The 27,357-nt window shown below is 32.6% G+C and overlaps 3 protein-coding genes and 1 long non-coding RNA gene across 6 annotated transcripts; 1 reads left to right on the top strand and 3 right to left on the bottom strand.

Annotated features, from left to right (window-relative positions):
- Nucleotides 1-5,378: 5,378 nt before the first annotated feature.
- On the bottom strand, nt 5,379-12,782 carry LOC107946383 (uncharacterized). The gene is made up of 3 exons (XM_016880679.2): nt 12,757-12,782; nt 9,240-9,294; nt 5,379-7,930 (listed from the first exon to the last, which is right to left on the bottom strand). The coding sequence occupies exon 3, from the start codon at nt 7,899-7,901 to the stop codon at nt 7,221-7,223; it is 681 nt and encodes a 226-aa protein (XP_016736168.2). The 5' UTR covers nt 7,902-7,930; nt 9,240-9,294; nt 12,757-12,782; the 3' UTR covers nt 5,379-7,220.
- A 2,965-nt stretch (nt 12,783-15,747) lies between these two features.
- Nucleotides 15,748-17,456, top strand: LOC107946382 (PLASMODESMATA CALLOSE-BINDING PROTEIN 3). The gene is made up of 4 exons (XM_016880677.2): nt 15,748-16,166; nt 16,408-16,650; nt 16,740-16,770; nt 16,939-17,456. The coding sequence occupies exons 1-4, from the start codon at nt 16,115-16,117 to the stop codon at nt 17,309-17,311; spliced, it is 699 nt and encodes a 232-aa protein (XP_016736166.1). The 5' UTR covers nt 15,748-16,114; the 3' UTR covers nt 17,312-17,456.
- Nucleotides 17,457-19,169: 1,713 nt separating this feature from the next.
- On the bottom strand, nt 19,170-21,648 carry LOC107946381 (uncharacterized). 3 transcript variants are annotated; one of them, XR_001696921.2, is made up of 4 exons: nt 21,393-21,648; nt 20,310-21,123; nt 20,097-20,230; nt 19,170-19,757 (listed from the first exon to the last, which is right to left on the bottom strand). It is a non-coding gene; the product is annotated as an uncharacterized lncRNA (long non-coding RNA). The 3 variants fall into 3 exon arrangements; XR_001696920.2 differs by having other exon boundaries at nt 20,097-20,209; XR_001696919.2 differs by lacking the exon at nt 19,170-19,757 and having other exon boundaries at nt 19,992-20,209; nt 21,393-21,647.
- Nucleotides 21,649-22,518: 870 nt separating this feature from the next.
- Nucleotides 22,519-23,953, bottom strand: LOC121224557 (uncharacterized). Its single transcript, XM_041108017.1, has 3 exons — nt 23,897-23,953; nt 22,689-23,855; nt 22,519-22,581 (listed from the first exon to the last, which is right to left on the bottom strand). Exons 1-3 carry the CDS (start codon nt 23,951-23,953, stop codon nt 22,519-22,521), a joined length of 1,287 nt encoding a protein of 428 aa, XP_040963951.1.
- Nucleotides 23,954-27,357: the final 3,404 nt, after the last annotated feature.

Raw genomic sequence — 27,357 nt, 5'->3', positions numbered from 1 at the left:
AGAAAAGTTCCATAGTAAGCATACCTAAAATTAGAATAATTAAATTTATACAAAAAGTACAAACTTTGTAACGTACAAAAAAGTGCAATAAACCCTTAAAATTGATGGTTCGATGGTGTGGCCCTAGGGGTATACCTATGCGGAGGTCGACGGTCACGTTGTGGGTGTTCGCGATGACCAACATCCTCATTAAGCGCAGGTGGGGTGTGCTAAACATAGAGGAAAAATCATGTGGCTCGATCGGCATCGACGCACTTGATTCGGAAGGAGTCCCATGATGCTGTGGATAAGGGCCGAGAGTGCCGTACTGCTGCGAGTAGGATCTAAAGAGATCAAACTCGTATGCGTATTCGCCCTATGAGAAGCTCAGAATATAGTCATTGCCCGCCAAATCCAAATGATAGTAAGGTGAATCCCTATGTGAATGTAATTGCTCGGGATCTGGCTCGGGATCATGATCTGCCGCAGGCTCTGCCTCCATGGGGGCCGTTGGGTACAATCCCCTAAGTCGCTGCATGTGTAGGGGGACTACAGTCGACTGCCCTCCAAGTATATATTAGCCGCATCAGATATGTGAGGATCGTCATTAATCAATGAAGCCATTGCAATGCCTACAACTTCAAAAAAAATTAGTAAAAAACCCTTATTTCGGCCCTTTATTCGTATTTTTTTCCCCGGATTTTAATACTTTAAAAAATATACTATTTTCTAATTTTATTATTTTACATTATTTTAGTACATTATATTTTAAATTCATTAATTTAGTGTGTTTTTTTAAATAAATTTAGAAAAGTAACCCTTATTTCGGCCCTTTACTCGTATTTTTTCCCGAATTTTATTACTTTCAATTAAAATATTTTATTTTTGTATTTTATTATTTTACATTATGTTTCAAATGTATTAATTAATTCTGTTTTTTTAATTTAGTAAAAAACCCTTATTTCGGCACTTTCTTCGTATTTTTTTCCCCGAATTTTATTACTTTAAAAAAATATACTATTTTTTATTTTTATTATTTTACATTATTTTAGTACATTATGTTTTAAATTTATTAATTTAGTTTGTTTTTTTAAATAAATTTAAAAAAAGCCTTATTTCGGCCGTTTACTAGTATTTTTTCCCGAATTTTATTACTTTTAATAAAAATATATTATTTTCGTATTTTATTATTTTACATTATTTTAGTACATTATGTTTGAAATGTATTAATTAATTCTGTTTTTTTAAATTGGTAAAATATTCTTATTTCGGCCCTTTGTTCGTATTTTTTTCCGAATTTTATTACTTTTAAAAAATATACTATTTTCTAATTTTATTATTGTACATTATTTTAGTACATTATGTTTGAAATTTATTAATTTAATGTGTTTGTTAAATAAATTTCAAAAAATAACCCTTATTTCGGCCCTTTGTTCGTATTTTTTCCCGAATTTTATTACTTTCAATAAAAATATATATATTTTTTATTTTGTTATTTTATATTTTTTTCAGATTTTATTACTTTCGGTGAATATACTATTTCCATTTTTTTCTTTTCGTATTTTATGTTTTCTTAAACATATTTTTTAATCATTTTATTTTTAATACTATTTTTGTAAAAAAAACTAATTACAACATGCTAAATAAATTTCATAAAAAAAATTCTAATCAACATAAAATGTACATAACATGAATTTTATGCTAAATAAATTTCATAAAATATATATGCTAAATAAAATAATAAAACACAAACAATGTCCATAACATAGATTTTTTACACAAATATTACAAAAAAATTAAATTAATACAAAAAAATTGCCTTTACTTATTTTTTTTCTTTCTTTTTCCTTCCCTTTTCTTCTTCTCCTTTCCTTTCCTTTCTTCTCCTTTCATTTTCTTTCTTTCTTCTCCTTTCCTTCTCCACCCCACCAGCCGAATGGTCCCCCATTATAAGAGAGTGGTGTCGCCTCTGCCATTGGCACCACTGGTGCCACTGCCACAGGCGGCACCACTCTCTTATAATGGGGGGACCATTCGGCTGGTGGGGTGGAGAAGGAAAGGAGAAGAAAGAAAGAAAAAGAAAGGAAAGGAGAAGAAGAAGAGGGAAGGAAGGAAAAAGAAAGAAATAAATAAGTAAAGGTAATTTTTTTGTATTAATTTAATTTTTTTGTAATATTTGTGTAAAAAATCTATGTTATCTACTTTATATTTGTTTTATTATTTTATTTAGCATATATATTTTATGAAATTCATTTAGCATGAAAATATCCATGTTATGTACATTTTATGTTGATTAAATTTTTTTTATGAAATTTATTTAGCATGTTGTAATTAGTTTTTCTACAAAAATAGCATTAAAAATAAAATGATTAAAACATATGTTTAAGAAAACATAAAATACGAAAAGAAAAAAAACGGAAATAGTATATACGCCGAAAGTAATAAAATCCGAAAAAATGTAAAATAACAAAATAAAAAATATATATTTTTATTGAAAGTAATAAAATTTGGGAAAAAAGACAAGCAAATGGCCGAAATAAGGGTTATTTTTTGAACTTTATTTAGAAAACATACTAAATTAATAAATTTCAAACATAATGTACTAAAATAATGTAAAATAATAAAATTAGAAAATCGTATATTTTGTAAAGTAATAAAATCCGGAGAAAAAAAATACGAACAAAGGGTCGAAATAAGGGTATTTTACTAAATTTAAAAAAATAGAATTACTTAATACATTTCAAACATAATGTACTAAAATAATGTAAAATAATAAAATACAAAAATAATATATTTTTATTGAAAGTAATAAAATTCGGGAAAAAATACGAGTAAAGGGCCGAAATAAGAGTTTTTTAAATTTATTTAAAAAACACACTAAATTAATAAATTTAAAACATAATGTACTAAAATAATGTAAAATAATAAAAATAAAAAGTAGTATATTTTTTTAAAGGGCAGAAATAAGAGTTTTTTACTATTTTTTAAAAAAATAGAATTAATTAATACATTTCAAACATAATGTACTTAAATAATGTAAAATAATAAAATACGAAAATAATATATTTTTATTGAAAGTAATAAAATCCGGGAAAAAAATACGAGCAAAGGGCCGAAATAAGGGTTATTTTTCTAAATTTATTTTAAAAACTCACTAAATTAATGAATTTCAAACATAATGTACTAAAATAATGTAATACAATAAAATTAGAAAATATTATATTTTTTAAAGTAATAAAATTCGGGAAAAAATACGAACAAAGGGCCAAAATAAGGGTTTTTTACTAAATTCTTTTTTAAGTTGCAGGCATCGCAATGGCTTCATTGATTAACGACGATTCTCACATATCTAATGCGGCTAATAACATGGTAATATATTATTATTTGTTAATCACGGGTTTTATTAAAAAAGGATATACGTAATATATAGAAATAAATCATGTTATCCTAATATTTTTTTCTATAATTTAACACTATCAGGGCTCGTTCCGAGTAATAAGGGGCTGGGTGAATGGTATAGGATATCTCCCGGATTCACGGTTGATGCTGTACTTGGAGCAAGCTGGATTTGGGCCAGCAGCATTGATCCGGACGTTCGACTTGCGATATGATTTAAAATCTACACTAGTGGAACGGTAGCGCCCAGAGACCCACACTTTTCATTTTTCGTGTGGGGGTGCACGGTGACCTTAGAGGATGTTGCACTGCGGCTTAAGCTCCTAATCGACGGGAGTCCTGTAACGGGAGTAACTGCATTTACTTTGCCGACTGCACTATGTTATTAGCTACTAGGAGACTCGCCAAACGATGATGAGTGAAATTTTACGAGCTTGAAATTTACATGGCTGAAAGCCAAATTTGGACAGTTATCAGCGAATGCCATTGAAGGTGTGTTGATGTGCGCTGCTCGAGCGTACATCATGCATATTATAGGGGGAGTACTGATGCTCGATGCAAACAACAACAAGATGCATATGATGTACTTATCCCTATTAGCTGATTTGACCAATGTTTGCTTGTATAGCTGGGGCTCCGCCATTCTAGCAGTGTTGTCTCGGGAGCTTTGTCGGACGATAAAGCCTTCTGTTGTAGACATGGACAGATGCCTTACATTGCAGCAGTCCTAGGCGCTTTATCAGATGCCATTTTTGGCATCGGTTACTCACCAACCATATATTTATCCACTAGTTAACAGGTGATAAAATATAACTTGTCATTATTTGTAGTCATACGATATTAACTGATGTTACCAACCCTAAACCCTATATTTGTTTTTGTAGGTGGAGTCTTTATCCGAGTATCGAGAGGTTGTACACTGTCCCAATATACCGACTGATGATCGAACAGCATGCCGAGGAAAGGGTAAGCTATTCTAATATTCGTGACATCTTACTTTCTATATCTTACTCACACCTTGTTAAATTATAACCATGTTATTAATCATGCAGTTTATATGGATGTCATATCGTAGCCCAAAAATTACAACTATGATACCCTCGTCTGCATACGTTCATTTTGAAATGTGGTGCACTAACGCACCAATTATAAATTTCAATGTAGTCGAGTGGTACCATGAGGATCGGGTGCTACGACAGTTTGGTTGTATCCAATATATCCCGAATCCGCCATGCGAGGTGGGGGTGGTTCACGGCATCAACAAGAGGATAATCGCAGTTGAATTGGGAGGATAAGCACAAAAAATTTGTTACGCTGTAGAATGATCGGATGGGTCGAAAACCTCAGATGGTTATGGCTTTCGATTTACAACCATCATTAGAGTACATACAATGGTACTCTAGTTGCTGAAAGCCATATATACTTGGAGGGCAGTCGACTGTAGTCCCCCCGCACATGCAGCGACCTGGGGGATTGTGAACAATCACATTCACATGGGGATTCACATTGCTATCATCCGAATGTATATTCCGAGCTTTTCAGGGGGCAAATACGCATACAGTTTGATCTCTTTGGATCCTACCCGCTGCAGTACGGCACTCCCGGCCCACATCCACAGCATTATAGGACTCATTCCGGTTTAAGTTCGTCGATGCCGATCGAGCCACATGCTTTTTCCTCTATGTTTAGCACACCCCCACCTGCGCCTAATGAGGATGTTGGTCGTCGCGAACACCCACAACATGACCGTCGACCTCTGCATAAGTATACCCCTAGGACCACACCATCGAACCATCAATTTTAGGGGTTTATTACATTTTATGTACATTACAAAGTTTGTACTTTTTGTATAAATTTAATTATTCTAATTTTAGGTATGCTTACTACAAAACTTTTCTTCCCTTTTTGAATTATATTAAAGCTGATTTTAAGGTTAAATGGCTCTATTTTGGTTATAATTTTAATTATTCGAAATGAATTATACTTTTTATAACTTAATTTGGATATAATTTAAGCATAAGCATAAGCCGAATTTAAGTTAATGGGTGTTAAAACAACATTGCAACATTACAACATTACAACATTACACATAACAATTTTACAACATTAGCTCAATTCCGACCCGATCCTGACGACTGTCCAACATTATAGTTTCGCTGAGGGAATTTATTCCGATTATGACCACTTAACCTACATAATCCACAACGCTTGTCGTCGAATTTCTCTCTAATGTCTATTTCATTATGGATTCCGGTTGATTGCGGACGACCTCTTGGATTCCTACATAACCCTCTATCTGGGAAAAGCTCGAAATTTGTCGGAGGCACCTTCCATGTAAACAGGTCAGGCAGGACGAGGAACTCATTTTCCTAGACACGCAATGTGCGCTCGAGCGTGTACACATTATCGACATATTGTTCAACATTAAGGTTCACTTTAGCACATGCTGCCACGACATGCGCACATGGATAATGAAGTATTTCGAACCTCCTGCACTCGCACCGTCTGTTCTGGAGATCAACTCCATAAGACCTAAGTGGTATACCGGGTCGACAACCGATAGTCTCTCTAACTCGAAATGTTTCCAAACGTCGTGAATATATTTCTACATTCATCGACTTCGCCATCTGACGGTTTGCAACCATTGTATCTCTGACATCTTCGACAAACATGTGTCCCTCCTCCATCTAGTTGACTTGTTGCTGACTCATTCTTGGCATCAAGGTAGCCAACCTGTAGAATGTAGCAGAGAAGACAAATGCAATCGGAAGATGACGTGTTTTCAACAACACAACGTTAACCCCCTCCACTAAGTTTGTGGTAATTTAACAAAAATGAAAGCCTTCGTTAAAACTTTGAGCCCATTGCCACGGCTCCATTGTACCCAAACATTATCGAAAAGATGTGTTTGTTTGCCCATCCATGTCATTCTCAAGTCAAATCATTCTTTGGCGGAAAATATGTGGCTTTAACTCGTACGTTGTATACGTATTAAGAAAAGATAAGTTCTAATAACTCGATAACATAAAATATTACAACTTATATTGAAAAGATAAAGTTATCATTTACCTATTACCACGACTTGTCTCTTACAGTCTGCATTCTTATAATCTTTATGGAAGTTTGACGCAATGTGACGAATACAGTAAACGGATCTCCATGGCACACCGGAACGCCTAATTGTTGTAATTAAATCTTTCCCTCTATTGAAGATGATGTAAATATTATCGTTGCTAATAACATACCTCCGCAGGTTAGTGAGGAAGAATTCCCAAGATTATAAGTTCTTCTTATCTACGATGACAAATGCTATCGGGAGTACATTTCTATTGCCGTCTTGAGCAACCGCAAGAAGTAGCATATTTCTATATTTTGCATATAGTCAGGTCCAATCCTCCTGCACAAATGGCTTGCAGTAGGGAAACGTCCAGAACATCCGATAGAAAATTCTTTTTACCGGCTGTAACTAGTTGTCCAGACCGTAATAAGGTCTTGTCTGTAACTCAATCACAGTCCTCGGTACGTACTCCCGCATAGCAGCTATCTATCCTTGTAGCTCGTTATACGACGAATCATAATCTCCATACAATTGCTCTATTGCCATCTGTTTAGCTATCCACGCCTTTCGATATGATACTCGATACTGGAATCGTGCTTGCATTTCAACAATCAGTACCGAAGCTTTAATGGCCGACATGTCCTTTACCATTAGCATGATACACGTACAGATAGTTTTCGAATCCGTTTTCCATAATCTTGTCATACATGTTGATTTGCATGTGAGAACTAACAACTTTTCATATCTCCCACATCTGCGAACTTTGAATAAATCCAGCTCGTACCCGTCAATTGCAGCCTTCCGCTGCCTTCCAATACTCCTGAATATATATTGTCGATTTAGACACCGCAACTTTATAATCTACTGATATGTTCATGTCATACCGTTTAATAGCAAGTACGCACTCTTCTTTACTTTCGAACCTCTGTCCTACGAATAACTTCAAATGATCAGAATTTATGGCCAGCCGGTGAGGAGGAACTATTTCAGGGTACTCCGGGAACTCAGTTACATGTGCTGCGTCGAGGTCTATGAACCCAATATTATTGTGCATCAAAATACGTCGCATCTGGTTCCCGACCGAAGAAGCGTTAATATTTCCATCGTTATTGACATATTCATCGTCAATATCATCAGGTACATCGTCCACATCGAGATCACCGTCACTATCGACATCTTCATCATAATGATCGCTAGCACCTTCTTTACCACCAACCACATCAACATCGGGTGTAATATCCAGATCGATACCGATCCCACCTATAGTCAATTCACTATTAACGTACGATATTAGAGCCACCATCCACGAATCTTGAGCTTCGTGTTCTTCACCATATGCATTGACATCTTTATTTTGCTCCATACCAGCTAACTTGGAAAATAAGTGAATCGGTACATTCTTGTCACTCTCATTCCCACAGTAAAGAGCGACCATTGTCTCCACGTCTTCGTCGTCTACAAGTTCCATTTCGATGAATTTGATCGGATTTGTCAAAACTGAAAACTTATAAAAAAATTTTGTTATCTTTCTCTCACGTCTAACAATTTTTGCATTAATTCTTCCCTTCATATCATTCAACGAGACATTTCTATTAAATATAATTGCTATTTGTTGCCGACATTCAAATATACAGCAAACACTTGTAGTCAAGATGACTCCATCGAAATAAACGCATACAAAAAACTTATTATCCATCTTCAATATTCAATCTATCAAAAAATAAACAAAATCTCAAAAAACAATCTCGAAAAGTAAATAAATTACTTAAATAAAAAATTAATGTTTCAATATGTAATTTTTTCATTCTTAAGCTTATACTTTTTCAGTTATCATTTTGTACATGAACAACATTTAACCACTAATCCTAATAACTAACACAATAACAATAATAATAGTTTTACTCAAAATAATACTAACTAACAATAATATAATGTAAAAACTAACAATCATACTAACTAAAATAATAATTAGGGTTTTTACTAATCCTAATAACTAACCATGATAATAATATTAGTTTTTTACTAATAATAATACTAAGTAACAATAATTATTAATAACTAAACCCTAAAAACTAACAATAATAATACTAACTAAAACCATCAATTTGAGTTTTTATTAATCTTAATAACTAACAATAATAACAGAACTAACAACAAAAAATAATTTTTTCTATTTTTTTTCTTCTCTTTTTCTCTTTTTCCGGCACAACCTCCTCCTTCTTCTTCTCCTTCAACTGGATTGAAGCTGGTATATAATACAGTGGTGCCACCTGTGGTAGTGGCACCTTTGGTGCCGCCTCTGCCACAGGTACCTTTGGTGCCGCCTGTGGCATCCCATTTTCTACTGTTTAATTTTTTTTTACCATTTTGGTAAATAAAAAAGGGGTATACTATTTTAGTATTTTTTTATTTCTTTTTGTATTATTTTTGTAAAATACCCTGATATTTTGCTTAAGGTGGAGTAATTTAATGACTTTCTCCTACAAAAAGTTATGAATCTTATCTATCAAAATGAAAATAGCCAACAGATTAATTGTTTTGCAGAAATAAAAACAAAAAAAAAATTGTGAAAAAAACCCTCTGCCATTCTTCTTTTTCTTGAAAAGAACAGAATAAGGTTTGACCTTTAGAATAAGTATTTAATTTTCGATTGATTGGAAAGAAATGGGATGTGAAAAGATAGAGAAAAACGGACATCCTCCCCGACATTTAAAGTAATTAATTCCTTTTTTAAATCATTAATTCTTTCCTTCTCTTTTTGGGAAATTAACGAACAAAAGAAAATAGTAAATAAAGTCACACTTACAGTTTTGCACTAGCAGAATCAAGCTTTTGAACTCCAGTTTTTGAAGTATCCATTGCTGCATTCAAAACAAAATTTACATAAAACACAAAGCAATAGAAGCAAAATATCACTAACAAACAAAATAACAATTTAATAAAATTCATCAACTAAATAAAATACAACATTCCTGACATGATTAAAGTTAAATCATGCAAAATGTATTTCTTCAAAAATGTTATTTTAAATCTTAAAACTTTTTTTGAGGGGTGAGTGGGGTAGAAGAGATACGTCAAGGATATTTCATTAAACCAACAATAAGCAGCGAACATCACATACATCAACTTCAAAACATCATACAAAACAATCCCCTAACTGCTAATCCACACACCCTCGACAACTTCAATATAATTAAATACAATATCTTCTACCTGATTCAAACCACCTAGTCAAGCTCTGTTACATACAATATCTCTACCTGATTCAGCCCACCTAATCAAGCTTTATACATTGCAGACATATTCCTGATTTTCCTAATGCAACAACATTATTTTCGTTTGTTCAATTTGGAATGGATCTTCCCAAGTTTCAGCTAGCATTCCCGAAAGTTACTTGAATTCTAATCTATCAATGAGTGGCCTTCACCAGTTTTCATCAACAAAATGATCGAAATTTTTAAACATGGTCCACTTAAATTCTCTTGGATGAGATAACCTCTTCCCATTAACAATTATGCAAGCAATTGCATTCTTTCTAGCTCTTACTTGAAGATGAAAAAACCTGGTATATTTGTTTTTTTTTTTTAAAAGACAACTTTCATTAATAACTGGCAACACTCACAAAATCAAACAAAGGGCAAAGACATTTCAGAACCAATATGTAAAATTAAAACATCCGTAACACAAATCAACCAAAACTCGAACACCAAATAAGAACAGACAGCGTCAGGACATGGAAATACCAACAAAACACAGAGAACTCAATAAAACAAAACAAATGTCACCATCAAGCCATGAAAATACTTCCCTTCAAATGCCAAACTTAGCTAATACATCTGCTATCCAAAACTCTTCAAAAGAGAAATTGTCACCTAAAGTTCCACTCTTCTTACTTCTTTCCTTAATGAACTACAAAAGGAGGTATTATTTCAAGCCTCTCAATCCAAATATGCTTCAAAAATTAGCCAAACAAGGCCTAATTAAGTTAGAACTTCTCTTGGTCCCATAATTCAAAATGGGGAAAAAGATACCAAAAGGATCTAAAATATTAACCTCCATTTTAGGACTTAAGGATAAAGATCTCTTACCTGCTTACGAAAATGCTCTTAAACTTAGTTGAGCAAATATTTTTCATAACCAAAAGTCAGAACAACAAAAGAACATCATGCACCACCCATTTTTCCTCAGTTTTATGAGCAACCAAACAAGGAAGAATAAGAAACACAATGTTACAAGTTCAAAACCACAATAATTCGGCAAATCATGATAAGATACAAATCATGCACTACTTGCAACTGAACATAGCATCGAGAAACAGTGAAAAACGAATAAATTGTCAGAAGAGAAACACGAACACTATCAGCTTTTGAAGAAATCAAATAGATGAAACCTAGAAAATGAGAATAAAAACGGATAAATAACTAATCATTCCAAGAAAATGTCATTATCAACCATGTAAATGCCAGATGTAGTTGTTGAATCAATCACTAAAAGAAAAGGAAAGTGGCAAAAGATAGACCAATTAGTATGATTTTCAACAAGACAAAGCTAACAAAAAGCAGAGAGAGCTCTATTAAAAATCAGACGAAGCTAACAGTTAGTATGAATATTTGTTTAAATCATGTTTAACTTCATTTATCTCTTCCAACTCTAACGTGTCACTGTTCACTTTCGTATATGTAATATATGTAATTTAAATTAAGTTTTAATAGACACCGTTTTATTATTTAATTTATATAAGATATCAATTATTATAAAATATTATCTTACTATAAAATAAATTTTGATTGACAAAAAGGAAAATACTACTATAATATTTTGTCACAAATATATTTATAGTGTTTGTTTTTGCTAATAACATCATTTAGAAAATGATTTCAGGAAAATTTATCATACAATAAAAAAACATTTTATACAGTATCATTGAAACAAATGTAATTTAAATTTACTTCAATGTTACACAAATATAAACTAATCCCTTTCTATAATTATTTTAACTGTATTTAATTGACTTAATTCAAATGCTAAATTAGTGTCCGATGAGGCAGCTTAAGGAACTTCTTTGATATTTATGTATTATTAATTTTTAAAATTGAAAAGGAAGCATGCATGCAAGTTAATATCCTCGTGCTAATTTCTTTTTTTCTCCAGAAATATATCAAAATCACCAAAACATTAAATAATAGCTGATTCAACAAAATAATCAGAATGCAAATAATTGGAAGTATAAAAGGACAATCAATCCTTCATCTACTGAAAGCAAGAAAGGTGGCCTTGCATTTTTGCCTCAAGCAATCCATTTGGCCATAAACTCCAAGTCATAAAATGATAGCTTGCTATTGTCTGCTTGCATTACAGCTTCTGCAAGATAGTTGCACAAACTCCAATTTGGATATAGAGCTCTATTCTGATCTGTTTTCTGATAAGACCCGAGAAATCAAAGTTAAATAATCAAACATTGAGCAAAAGGCAACCTGCATACTCAAAATAACATTTTGCAATCAATAAGTCATCTAACCTGAACCTCTCAATGAGCGTAACCAGAGTGTCAAGCTGGCCCTGACTAACACAGCAAGCTATGCATTCTGTAAATACTTTAATAGACAACTTATAACCGGATTGTAAGGCCATATCTATATATTTCAAAGCTGCTTCAACCCGTCGCATCTCAAACAGCATTACAGCATTCCCATAACCAAATCATAAGATTCATCATTAGGCAGAGATTCCTTTCCACCTTGCAACATCGTGATAGGGACAAAGTGAAGGGTGACAACACCAATTTAATATCACTAGTGTTTAGAATGTAATTCCAATAAACTTAAAGCAGTATCTTACCGATGCAAGGGACTTCCTATTCAAACACAAATGCATATCCTTATAGAAAGTAAATTGATAAAAGGAATTTAAATCTTCAAAAATAAATAATGCATCACCCTTTCTGTCCCAATTCATAACCCAGTTGCGATCTTTATCCAATTCTCATTCATCTAACATCACTAAAATTCACCGAAACAACATCAACCAAAAACTATGAACCGTCAACCAAAGACAACCACACAATCTCAAATACAAAGGATTCAAATTCTCATTAAAATTAAAAAGAAAAAGAAAAAACTCACAACTAAATCCACGTTTACAATTCACATCACAAATTTAGAGTGCAGAGTAATGAATTTTATTTTTAAAAGAAAATGAGAACTTTTTTGCTCCCATCTCATCTACTAACTCAAAACGAAGTATTTAGGGAACTTTCAAGCAAAAGGGTAACGAGAAATCAAGTTTTAAAAAGAAAAGGTATAGCACTACTACATCCAACTAACCGTCAAGCAATTTCTCAGCAGCTTCAGTTTCCTTAGCCTGACGCATGGCCTTTAAAATCAAATTAAACGACGCTAAATTGGGAACAAGCTCAAAATCATCCATTTGGGCGACGAAATCAAGTAAATCCCCAGCTGATGCTCCGATCATCAAATTAGCTCTCAGATAATGATTATAAAGATTAACATCAAACTTATTAGGCTTCCCATTCTCATCCAGCGATCGAACCCAGAACTCGAAAAGCTCTTTCACATCAATCCAGCATTGTTGGATCATCAAGTCAGCGAAATGGTTCATTAAGCAGGCGCGTCGATGGACTGGGAGGGGTACTGAATCAGGAGTGCAGGGACTGACCCAAGAGGCCTAGGGGAACAAGCAATTGGGCCAGGGAGATTGGATTTTGGGCGGCATTAGGGTTCCTCCAGTTCTCATGGTATAGAAGGGTGCCGGAGGCTGGGTTGGGAGGGAGAGGGGTGGTTTGAGTTCCAGTGAAGTGAGTCGACCCCTAGAGTTGAGATTCTTAAGAGAGGAAAGAGAATGTGGAAATGAAATTAATTTGGTTTGCTTGGACTAGGGTTTGGGTTTGGGTCAAGATGGCCCTTTAATGTTGGAACACAAATTTGAGGATATTAATGTAAATAATAAAAATTTATTAAATAAATTTGTTCGAAAAATTAGAAGGACATTTAAACTACATCAAGGTCCCAACACAAACTTGAGAGTCATACTTCAACTAAGCATGATACCAAACTTTTGGTAGTTAATGGCTTACCCATATCCCTCCTCATAATAATTCAATATATTCTTAATAGTGGATACGTCCGAATCATTAATGTCGAAGAAAAAATTATCATTAGTAAATAAAAAGTTGACACACTTGTAGAATTCTCCTCTAGAGTCTACCCTTTGCAACAGGAAATCAAGACGTTCAGTATACAAAATAAACAAGTACAGAGACAATAAATCATTTTGACACAATTGATCTTACACCCATTGAAAAAGACAAAATAGCTAACAATTGATAAACAACATAATCCAATGAACCCATCAAGAATCAAAGCTCATCTTCAACATAAAATTTTAATCCACTCAATTGTATGCTTTGTGAATATCAATGTTTAAGGTTATCTCACCCATTCAACCCCTCCTTTATTCCTCAGATGATGGATTAACTCAAAAGCAATCAAAACATTATCCATGATCAAGCAGCCTAAAATAGATGTTGATTGCATAAGTGAAATGACACCGGGCAAGATACTTTTCAAGCGATTAGCGAGAACTTTAGCAAGGATTTTATAGACAACATTACATAAGGCAATTGGGTGAAACTCTTTTAGGAATCAAAACAATTAAATTATCATTAATCAAAGCAAGAATTCACCTCTGTTGAGCCAAAAGCAACACTAAGTAAAAATATCCTCAACGACAATAAGCTAACAACTTTAGAAGAAGGCCGAGATCATACCGTTTGGCCAAGGCGCCTTATTAAACATTATTAGAGTATGTTATAACCAATTTCAATTAAGTAGCTAAGTTTTCTTGTATGCGTATAAATTTACCTCTCATGTGCTCAATCAATCAAGCTTTTCTCTCAAGATTATTCATAAGAATTTAGTTTGCTCTTTTCTTACTTTTATAAGAATTTAGCTTGCTTTTATGAAATAACCTTGAGAGAAAAGCTTGATTGATTGAGAACATGAGCGGCGAATTTATACACATACAAGGAAGAGTAACGGTTACTAACCAACTTAGCTACTTAACTGAAATCGGTTACAATAGACTCTAATAAACATAGATGTTTAATATTAAATATTATTAAACATACATATTAAATTAGTTATATTTTAAATTATTAATATAAATTTTTTATTATTTTAAATTTTAAATAGTATTATTGAAAATATTTATATTTTAAGAAATATATATTACAATTATGACTATTTTATAGTATAAAATATAGATATTTTAATAATATAAATATGAGTAATTGTTTAAATCATGTTTAGTTTCATTTATCTCTTTTGATTTTAACACTTTCATATATGTAATATATGTAATTTAAATTAAGTTTTAATAGACACCGCTTTATTATTTATTTTATATAAGGTATCAATTATTATAAAATATTATTTTACTATAAAATAAATTTTGATTGTCAAAAAGAATACACTACAATAATTTTTTTATCACAAATATATTTATATTGCGTTTATTTTTTTACTAATAATATATCAAACAACAAAATATATTTTATACAGTATCATTGAAACAAATGCAATTTAAATTTACTTAACTAATCCCTTTCTTTTAACTGTATTTGTTTTTCTAAAAGTTATTTTTAAATTCTATTATTAACATTAAAAAAATTCAACATGAAATGATAAGTTTTTTGGTGGATCATCAAATGATAATCTTAAAAACAGGACAACGTAAAAGTATAATATAAGAATGTAAACAATAAATATTGATTACTTTATTGATTCGTGTCGAATCTAAGCTCAACGAAAAGGCTGAAAAATAAGGGGCATCACACACAAGAAAAAGCAAAACACATAGTGACAGCACATTGATTAAAACTTGAAAAAGTAGCTCTAAAAGGGTCCCAACGCTAGGACCCTCATCACTCCATCTTTACTTTCACTGTTACTTCAAATTTACTACGGTGGCGTGTAATGGTAAATTGCTTCAATGGAGTTAAAATTTAATTAATAAAATATTATATTTTTAAAAAAATGTATATTTAAAATTTAAATATTATAATATAAAAATAATTTTATATTTTTAAATAAATTTAAATTCGAATTTTGTGAAACAAAAACTAATTTAAATTTATTTGAAAATTGTGTGACTTTTCAACCTAGGTTAAAAAAAATTGAATCCTTCTATGAATATATTATATTGCATGCAATAATACCAACATACATGCACATGGTTTATGCTGGAAAGAAGGAAAAAAGGGTCAAATACATGACAAAAACCTTTTTTTTTAAATTAGGAACGTTGCACGGTTTGCCATGATACTTTAAAAGAACATAAAGCAAATGAAAGTGAGAAACATTTGAGAGATTTTTTACAAGTTCATTTGTATGTATCTACCTATACCAAGTAATTAGTTTATGTTTTCATAAACACTTGCTTTAAGATAACTTACTGTAATAAAAAGGGGTCTATATATCAGATACAGACACTCACCATCACCAGTCACACTACCCACCTCATTCTTCTTTGTTTCTTATCTTGTTGTTGGTCTGGAAATCTCTTCACTCTCTCTTTTGCTTCCAAGTTTTGCTGCTAACAGTATATCTTTGAAAGTCAGTTGATATTACAATTATTCCCTTCCCAAACCTTGCATCATCAATCATGGTTCCTTTCATTTATGTTGTTCTTTTCTTAGCCATGTCTGGCCATTCAAGTAAGTTTCTTGGTGTTTCTTTGATTTTCTTTCTTTTCATTGGGCAAAAGACTTCCTTTTTTTTCTCTTGTTTTTCAACTTCAGATCCATAACTCAAGATTTCTGAGATCGGTTTTTCTTGTTTGATGCAAATGGAAACAAAAGAAAAGGGGGAAAAACCCCCATTTTTTTAAAAGAAAATATTTTCAGCTTGCTTATGAAAAAATTGCAAGTGTTTTTTAATTGTTTATGGTGTCTACAGGTGCCAACTATTGCTTATGTAAAGATGGAGTGAATGAGCAAACACTTCAGAAAACCCTAGATTATGCTTGTGGAGCAGGAGCTGATTGTACTCCAATTAATCAAAATGGTCCTTGCTATAATCCCAACACTGTGAAAGATCACTGCAATTATGCAGTCAATAGCTATTTCCAAAAGAAAGGTCAAGCTCAAGGAAGCTGTGATTTTTCAGGCACTGCTACTGTTAGTGTTAATCCTCCTTCAAGTAAAGTCCTACTAACCAACCCATTTCAATAAATGTTTTTTTCCCTTTTTTTTCCTTGGATTTTTCATAATTTTCTTTGTGAATTGCAGATATTCCCTCTACTTGCAGTTTTCCTTCCAGGTATGTTCACTAGAATCTTCCACTCCGATGAAACTTACTTTGGGATTTTTCATGTTTTCAATTTATCATTCATTAAGTAATATTTTGTTCTTTTATGTTCTTTTGTCTGGTATTTCACAAAAAAAAGTATGCATCTTTAACATTGTATATGTTGTGCTAATTTTACAGTGGTACAAGCACAACACCATCCACAGGGACTCCGACGACACCGACCACAGGGACGCCTACCTCAACACCAACCACAGGGACTCCTACCACACCAACAACGGGGACACCGACAACAGGGACTCCTACCACACCAACAACGGGGACACCGACAACAGGGACAAGCACCGGGATTCCTTCCACAACACCCACCACGGGGACAACCACCGGGTCTCCGACGGTGTTTGGTGGTGGCACCACCTCACTTGGTCCGTCGGGAACAACCACCGGCATCAATGATCCAAGTCATGCTGTGACTCTCTTCACGAGCACCAACAACAACATTCTCTTCACTCTTGCCGTCACACTTTGGATTCTAGCATACTATTGGGCTTAAAAAGGTTTTAACATTCATGTGCTTCGACATTCATGCATGCATGTATGTATGTATGTATTTATGTATGTAGTGATCATTTTAGTAGGAGAGGTGAAAAAGATGCGTTTTTGGGCATGACCAGTAATATTAATATTTAATTAAGGTATGGATGTAGTGATCATTTTAGCTTTTTTCCTTTCCTTTTTGTTTGATCTTTCTTTCCCTGCCTTTATGAAAAAAGTTTTGGAATTCGATTCCCTTTTGAGTGCTCACTACGACACGCGATTTTTTTAGATTTAATTAAAAACAATTAGGTTGCAATGCATAGCCAAAATGTGTAGATTCTTCTTCTAGCCCATTTTCTTGTACTTTTGTACATATATTATAAAAACAATTTAGTTAGAAATTCGAGAAAAAAACAATTTAGCTAGAAAAAATATTTTTATTATAAATATATTGATTTTTTTGTAAAATTATATAGCTTAAATCATAATTTGAAATAAAATTCCAAAATAAAGTATTGGTTGTATTTAATTTATAGTTATTTTTTCCATTTAATCATGATATAGGTGTCACATAATCAAATATTTGAGAGGTTGGTGTATAAAAAAATATTTTTTATAACATGTTTTTGAAAAAATAAACTAATATTCATATTTGAAAACCATACTATAGTACATGTGAACCACCGACTTTTGGGTTAGTGAAGGAATCGTGATAATAAAATGCCATTTTGGGGTTTAGACTTTAGACACAAATCCATTTCGTGCGTTTGTTAAAATTTTCAGTCATAAAGCATGAATTTTGGTGGAACAATAAATAAAAAACATTTTAATTATTAGTAATTTACATATATGGTGAGATATAAACCACAATAAATATAACCAATGTAGATTTTATATTTTCCATGGCCTTGCCTTTACCAGAAAGCTAAATCCTAATTAGTGGTAGGTTTATTTTTACAAAATTATTATTATTAATAATTTTGTTTTGTTTTGATTTGATTTTTCTTTTTAATAAATGTTTGTGCAAATATATATTAAATATTTAAATTTTAATTTAGTCATAATATTAACTTTGTTTTTTTTAGTTTTATAATTTAATAATTCATTTTCATTAAAATCTTCTAAAGAATGTCAATTAATTAATGCTACATAAAGTAATTTAATAATTTCATTTCAAGGTTAATATATAATTAAATTAAATATAAATTTGAAATATTTAATTCTAATAAAAATCAAATACAACTTTTAAAGAAATTAAATATATTTAATTACATAACACTTCAATATACAGTTGAATTTTTATTATTTTGTACCTAAAAATAAAAAAACCCATAAATAATAAAGGGATTTATGAAATTTTCATCAAAGCTAAAAGTATATTTTACACTAAATTGTCTTTTACCCAAATAATTAAAATATATTATTTGGTTTGTTGAAAATCGAGTCTAAAAATAGATTTTCAAAACCTAAATTATAGGAGTAAAATAATTCGGCTCCTACTTGAAAACTTCCAGTAAAGATGATACTCTCTCTCTCTCTCAATAATTTAAAAGAAAGGGTCGGAAGAGAAGAGTGAACTGAAATCCTCAGAAAAGATGAGATGACAAGTCAAGCCACGCCACTTCACTTTAATTAAGACTCAGCTGCCCAGCTTCGACACTGCATTACAAATGTTTGAAACGTGTCCTACTTTTATAAGACTTACTACAAATTTAGATTTTTCTATTTTTCTATTAAATATTTATTTCTATTATTTTATGGTCTACACTTTTCCATTTCACATGGGCTACAATATTTTAGGGTGTTAGTACTTAGATCCATTTTAGTTTTTTTTTTGTATTTTTAGTTTATTTTATACTTAAATTTATAATTAGATATAATTTTATTTTCAATTAAAGAATATAATGATGTTACCATATCACCACTTAAAAAGCTAAAAATATTTTTTAAAATTTAAAAATACAAAAAATTGAGTATCAAAGTTTTGAAAATTAAAAAATAATACAAATACTTAAATGTTTTATATAATGATCAATTTACCGACAAAAATAGGAGAAAGTTGAGGACTATTTGATAAATGGATATGGATGTGGTGGAGGGGCGAGATTTCCTCCATTGCCGGTTGAGGCTTCCAAATTGAGCATGTCGCTCCTTCAATGATATTCCTCTGTTTCCTACAAGCATTAAGACGCAATAAAATGGAGCAGTTGGTTCACTCCCAAACGTGATCGGGAGGATAGGAGGTGGGATCCCAGATTGGACTTGTATTGTCCTGCAAATGACTATAGAGGCTCCGATTCTATCATTATTGTTTCCTTTGTTAATTTCCATCCCTCTGTATTAAGAGGATTTACACTACCAGACCTCGCTTCACTTCTGCTTACTCTTCTTTCTGCTGATCAGGTGGGAACTGCTCACTTCCATTAAGAAGCCCTGAGTTTTCTATTTGATATTACGGCTCGCTGACAACACATTTTGAAATGCAAGATTATGTTGTTTTGCAAGTTTACACTAAATTATCTATTTATTGCATAAAGGTGAAGTTTACAGTATTTTTATTTTATTGATAAATAAATTTATTTTTCTAATAAATTAATTTATTTTTTTATCAGATAAATGAATTGGATTTGGGAGGAGCGATAGGTAATTAATTTTTTTTAATATAATAAAATTGACACGGAAAGAATAAAAATAAGTTTTCTAATATTATTAATTTATTTGACCATTTAACTTTATAAAAAAGTCATAATCATTTTAGTTCTTCATTTAATTTTTCATCTCGTTTGGCTTACTCATCTTACGTTTTGGCGAAGCATCTTTGCGGCTAGAAAGATGCTGGAAGATGGAGTCGGTTGGAGAGTAGGCTTTGGATCCAAAATCTCAGTCTGGACAGATCGATAGCTTCCAAAATGGGCTAGGGGAAAAATTCACAACACTGTTATTACAGACTCAATTGATAAGGTTTTTGATTTGATCACACTAAACCCAAAGAGATGGAATGAGGAGGTTCTTACCAAAGTTTTCTCTAGGGAAGATGCTACAACAATCAGATGCATGCCACTCTCTTGATTGGTGGAGGATGAAAGACTCATATGGGTTGGCGACAGAACAAGCGAGTACACCGTTCGGAGTGGGTATAGGACTCTTATAGGTCAACTACTACATACAGTAATGCTACTGATACAATAGAAATATACAAGAAAATTTGGCAACAAAAAATCCCCTCCAAAATAAAGATTACATCCTGGCGTATTCTACATAATTATCTCCCTACTACCTATGTTCTATACAACAGACAGACAGCGCAATCACCAATATGTCCAAGGTGCAAATTGTGTCCAGAGTCTACAATACATGTGCTACTATGGTGTGGTCTTGCACAGTAAGTTTGGAAAAAAATGAACTTCATATGGCCAACAGATAATCGATACGAGAATATCTGGATCTGGTTTGAAGATATTTTTCTAAGGAATGATGGGCGTACCTGTCGTAGAATTCTGATAACTCTATGATCCATTTGGCACGCTCGAAATCAATTTGTAATGGAGGGCAAAGATCAATCAATTTTGGAAATCTGTTCTAAAATTGAAAGTCTGCTTAAGGAATTATATGTAACCAAAAATTACTTGTGAAACAAGATCAAATGATCTCTTAATGGCTACCTCCAAAAGGGCAGAACGTCAAGATTAATTTTGATGCGACATTTAAGCTAGACCAACATCGTTCGTGCTCTGGGTTTGTTTTTAGAAACAAATCTGGGCTGGTAATGGGACGTGGGGTGCAGATGAATAATTATGTTGCAGGCGCTTTTTCTGCGGAAGTCATTGCCTGCATCCAAGCACTTTAGTTTGCAAGTGATATGGGTTTCTATAACATAGAAGTTGAGAGGGACTCAAGAACTACTGTTATTAAAGTCCAAAAACGTACTTTTGATAGATTTGAAATTGGTGCGCTTATAGAAGAAATCTTATTTTTAGCCCTAAATTTTCACTCTATTTCATTTTGATATGCAGATAAATCAGTAAACACTGTAGCCTACAAATTAGCAACAATGGGGTTTACGAAGGGAAACACAATGTTTTGGGTAGAAGAGGTACCTGAAGGCATATTGGAGGCGGTGAATCGTGATATGCCCCTTTAGTTTCTTCCACCAAGATCCATTACAAGAGTCTCTTCTGCTTCATATCAGGGAACGATGAACTCAACTCTACCATCGAATCGCCCTGTTGGTTTGAGGGCCCGTTTTGTTTTCTCACATGAGAACTGAAATCGTCATCTCTGGTTTTGCCGAGGCTTCTTTTATTTTCTTTGCTTTTTTGCTTTGTGTTATGTTCAGTCAGTTTCGTTTTGCTATTTGTTTTATTGATTGTCCAGTGTGAAGAGGACAGGGACACGTGGTTGGTTTATGTTTTTGTATTTGCTTTTTGTTTTGACCCATTAATGAAGTCTCAGCTTTTTTTAAAAAAATTATTCCCTTTTAGCTTTTAAATTTTTATTTGATAAATAACTCTAAAATACATAGAAAAGTTAATCACTATTAACTTTGTTTATGTGAAATTCACGTGATAATTTATGTCTATGTCACGTTAGTAGTTAATTAATTTTTTAAAAATTTTAAAATATTAATTAATTATTGACATAGTATACATGTGGATTCATGTGACAGTCCACATGTATGATTCATCAACAAAGTTAACATTTTTCGATCTATTTTATGGCGCAAGTTTAAAGATAAAAAGAGACGAAAAATTAAATTAAAAACTAAAATAAATTTTTTAAAAGTTAAATGAATAAATTATGATACATTTCTAATTATTAAAACATATTACTTGTTATGACTCGAGCAAATTTGATCAAAATAAAAGGGAATATATAAATTATTATAAGAGCAACAATTTCAAGCAAAATGCAATAGACAAATCTAATAAAATATACTAAATATTAATATTTCTTAATTTATAATAATAAATAAATAATATAATTGAAATGATACTTAAAGAATATAGGAGAGAATTGAATTATTTAATTTATTAGTTGTTATTATCATTAATTATAATGATTTTTTTGTCAAATAAAGACTGATATTATAAATAAACAGGCTCATAAAGAATTTGAAAGGTTCTTAAAACAGAAGAACAAACGTCAACAGCAGACAAAACCAGCTGACTCGCATAGCAATCAATTAGTCCTAGAAAGGAACGATCAAAAAAATAAAGATGAACTTCATGAACCTGCAGCAGCACCTCTTCGACACCCAATATCAGCCAGACGAGCTCTCCACAGCATCTGCAACACTCAGCAAGCAACCAAGAGCAACCAACGTTTTGAAACTATTATTGGAGATTCAAGGAACCTTCTCCAACCTCAAAGCGAAACCACATGCAAAATCAGACCCTTTGACTCCAAAGCAACCAGTCCTTCTTCACTGCCAGCCTCACGGACTCCGGTACACCATCAGCCCAGTTACCACACACCCTCCTCCTCCGACCTTCCAGCGCCAGGACGTGCGCCGCATTGTTGACCGTCCGGGGCACAAAGCTGTAAGTAACTTCATCAAATAATAAGTGCAATCGTTGTATATGAAAAGTAATCGGCCTAAGAACCGATCTATCAACCCCTTTCTTCTGAACATATTTGATGACTGACAGGGAATCCCCTTCCACCAACAATCGCCGAAAGCCCATCATGCGTGCAAGGAGTAGCGCCCTTTCACAAGCTCGTGCCTCAGCCACAAAAGCATCGCCAACATCCTCTAACAGATAAGTATTTGCCTCTACCACTTCCCCTCTGCAATCTCTGGCTAAGGCTACTGTTACAGCAAGTTTTTTTTCCTGAACATAAGACGCATCAAAATTAATCTTAATAACATCAGCATCAGGAGGCCTCCAAAGCTCCTTGCCCAACGAACTAGAAGGGCATAAATTCTTATGCATTAATCCAAGATCCTGGTCATAACCCCTAATGAACCCCAATACCTTCGACATTGAGAATTTAACCCTTTCATGTACCAAATTATTTCTATGAAACCAGAGACACCATAAGGAAATAGAAATGAGTCGTCTCTGTCGGTCATCACCAGCTAGATACGTACTAACAAATCGATTTTTAAAATCCAGAGCAACATCAAAGGAAGGAAGTGTAATATGCAACAAGGACCACACACACTGCAGTATCCCACAAGACCACAGTAGATGCTCACTATTCTCCAACTCTTCCTGGCACAGCGGACACACAGTCTCCACGGACAATTTTCTACACGTCAAATTACCATAGTGAGGCACCAGATTGTTGAACAGCCTCCATACATGAATTTTAATTTTTCCAGGAATGTTCGAAGCCCATAAATTAGTGTAAAATCCTTTGTAATCTGCACCACTAGTAGACTGATGTAAATTGCTTTGTAAACATTCTGTAATGAGAACCCGATACCCACTCCTAACAAAGTACTTGCCTAAACCCTCATATTTCCATACCAGAATATCCTCCGATCCGCTTTCAGAGAGAGGAATCGAGAAGATACGATTTGCTGTATCATCATCCACAAAACTTGTACTAACTCTCTATTCCAGGTACAATCCCTGTTATTAATAAGCTGATTAACCGTTGTCCAGTTAGGCCGAATTTCCTGAACCGGGATTCTGTTATAGAAAAAAGTCATTTTAGTTTTTTATTTAATTTCCATATTTTTTAGTCATTGAATTTGTATTGTTTATCAAATAACCCCTAAATAAATAAAAAATTAACGTTTGTTAACTTAATTGACTCGATATATTAATAATTAAATAATTTTTTAAATTTAAAAATATTTTAAAAAATAATTTTGTTATAGTTTTTATAATTTTATAATTGTTTAATTTTTAGAAATAACTTTTATAATTGTTTAAAAAATTTTAATTTTAAAACTTTAATTAATTGCCGATGTGGCATCCATGTATATGTCATATCTATAAAGTTAACAAACATTAATTTTTCATCCATTTTGGGATGAATTGACAAATAATACAAGTTTAAGTGCTAAAAGAAGACAAAAAATTAAATGTGGGGCTAAAATAATTTTTTTTTATAAAGTTGAAGGACCAAATAAGTCATTGTGTTTTATTATTTTGTTTTGTTTCAAGTAAAATGAATTAAACTCATTAAAAATAAGATAAAATTGTAGAAAATGACTATCAGCAATGGTGGAGCCAAGGGGGGCTCGGAGGGCTCGGCCCCCTAAAATGAAAAATTTTCTATTTAGGCTCTTTATAATTTTTAAAAGTTTAAATTGGTAATGGTAAAATTGCACTTTGACCCTCCTAAAAAATATAAAAATTTGATTTAATCATTTGAAAATTATAAAGATATAGACTATTAAAATGATGAGATTGTATTTTTACTATCATACAAATATACAATTTAATTCCGCCAAAAAAAAATTCTGACTCCGCCACTAACTAATGTAAATTTACCTAAAGAAAAGGTGATATTGAGTTTAACTCTTACATAAAAGCAACAACTTAAGATAATATTTGAAACAAGATAGTCAATATTGTATCCGTAGACGTGCCGTTTTTTTTATTTGTACTGGTACCATATGTATCAGTACTAGTCTATTTCGGATTTATCACTATTTTTGTAAAACATTTGATATATGCATATAAAAGGTATTTACAAGTATTAAATAATGAAAAACTAAATTAAAATTAAAATATATTCTAAAATTATTTTTTGGTATAAATAAATAATAAAAAATTTAATTCAAAATATATTTAAAATTATTTTTTTTGTACCGTTCAATACACCATATTTTGATCGGTATGGGAGAAATCAACTAGTACAGACTGATACGACCGGTACCAACCAAAATTTAGGTATGGGAGAAATCAACTAGTACAGACTGATACGACCGGTACCAACCAAAATTTACACCGGAATGGAACCTAGAGTTTGTTCCAGTTTAATATCGAAACGGAACATACTGACCGATACGGGCGGTATCAGAATGAAACTGAGTACCATAATTTGAAATCCAAAAATAAGAATTTTAATTTTACATATTTTTCAAAATTATTAGATTATTTGGACCAAACACACCTTAATAACCATTTCCCATTTCCTTAAGTGAAAGAGTGTAAAATTCCCTAAACAATGTAGTTTCGTTTCGATGTGTCATAGGCTAAACTATTGCATAATCCTTTTCGCAGCAGCGGGATTCAAATAAAAGTGAACAGGTAAAGAAATATCTCATTGCAACATCATGTAGCTTAACGAACAAGTGTTCCGCAATTTGATTCTTGCCATTACAAACCGGGCATTAATTACGACATGTAAAGTTGCACGCACCCTCTCCACTCTGAATTTAATCAAGGTCCCGCGGGGTTTTTACAAAAATAGGGTAAGAAAAAAAAATCTACTGAAATAGGGTGTCAGAAAAAGTATTTACCAAAATGGGTTACTTTTTTCATTGGAGCCTATTAGATAGACGCTAATGAATAAAAAAATAATAATTTTTTTGAATAAAATATAATTAAATATTTTTTCGGGTCAGTATATAATCCGTATAATACATAGTATTGGCGCCTATCTCAGAGGCGCCAATGGTGGTGCCTATCTGGGAGGCGCCATTATTGGTGCCATACTAAGAGGCACCAATGGTCTGATTTTTCCCTATAAATACCCTCAACACAGGCATAAATTTTACTAGAGAAACGGAAGAAATAAGAAGGAAGCAGAAGAAAAAAAGGAAGGAAAAGAAGAAAAAAAAAGGTATTTTGGTTTATTTCTTTTTAAATAGAATGTAGAGTATTGTTAGTAATTTTATTATTTGAAAATTATTTTGTCAGGTTATTAATTTTGTTAGCTTCTGAATGAACAATTTTGCATTAAAATTTTTAAGTAATTTGTTTACATTTTGAAACTGTTTTAAGAAATTTGAAATTCTTTTTAACAAATCTAGTATTAAAAATGGAGAATCAATTTTTTGTATGCGTTTATTTCGATAGAGAAATTTTGACAACAATTGTGGGATGTATATTTGAATGTCGCAAACAAGTAGCAATGAGATTTGATAGAAATATCTCGTTTGGTGATATGAAGAAAAAAATTAGTGAAAAAATTTATAGACGTTGTGGGAGAAGGATATCAAAAGTTTTCTACAAGTTTCCAGTTTCAACAGATCCAATAAAATTTACCGAAATGGAACTTGTTGATGATGAAGACGTGGAGACAATGGTCACTCTTTATTGTGGGACTCAGAGTAACAAAAATGCACCGATTCAGTTATTTGCTGAGTTAGCCGGTGTGGAGGCAACTGAAGATCCCACTCCATTAGGTGAAGAAGATGGATGTTGGTTCCGGTATCGTATGTTGATAGTCAATCAACTATACACAGGATAAATATTGATCTTAATGCTGTAGCCGAGACTGATGTGGTTGGTGATGATGTATATTATAGTAGTGATCCTGTTGATTACGAAGTGGATAGCGAGAGTGATCCCGACGCGGACGAGGTCCCGGATGATATTAACGACGAAGGCGTGAATGAGGATGGAAACGTTAATGCGTCTTCAGTCGGAAACCAGATTCGTCGTGTTGTGATACACAATAATCCTAGGGCACACATGTCTCGGATAGACCCCGATGCGGCACGGGCAGCTGAGTTTCTGGAGTATCCTGAAATACCACATGCTAACCGAATGGGCATATATTCTGATCCAGAGGAGTTTTACGTGGGCCAGAGATTTGAAAGTAAGGAAGAATGCATGTTTGCCATTAAGCGGTATAGCATGAATATATCAGTAGATTACAAAGTCATCGAGTCTAAACCAACATTATATATTAGAGAGTGTTGGAGGTCAGCAGAAGGCTGCAATTGACGGATACGAGCTGCATTTATGCAGAAGTCGCAGATGTGGGAGATACGAAAATTTGTTGGGCCTCACACATGCACTTCAACACATATGACAGAAGATCATCGAAAACTTGACTCCAAAACTATCTGTATATGCATCATGCCAATGGTGAAAGACATGCCGACAATTAAAGTTTCGGTACTGATTGCCGAAATACAAGCACGATTCTAGT

This window comes from Gossypium hirsutum, chromosome D12 (assembly GCF_007990345.1).
Source record: "Gossypium hirsutum isolate 1008001.06 chromosome D12, Gossypium_hirsutum_v2.1, whole genome shotgun sequence".
In the NCBI taxonomy this organism is placed as follows: domain Eukaryota; kingdom Viridiplantae; phylum Streptophyta; class Magnoliopsida; order Malvales; family Malvaceae; genus Gossypium; species Gossypium hirsutum.
This window is presented reverse-complemented; position numbering and strand designations above follow the sequence as displayed.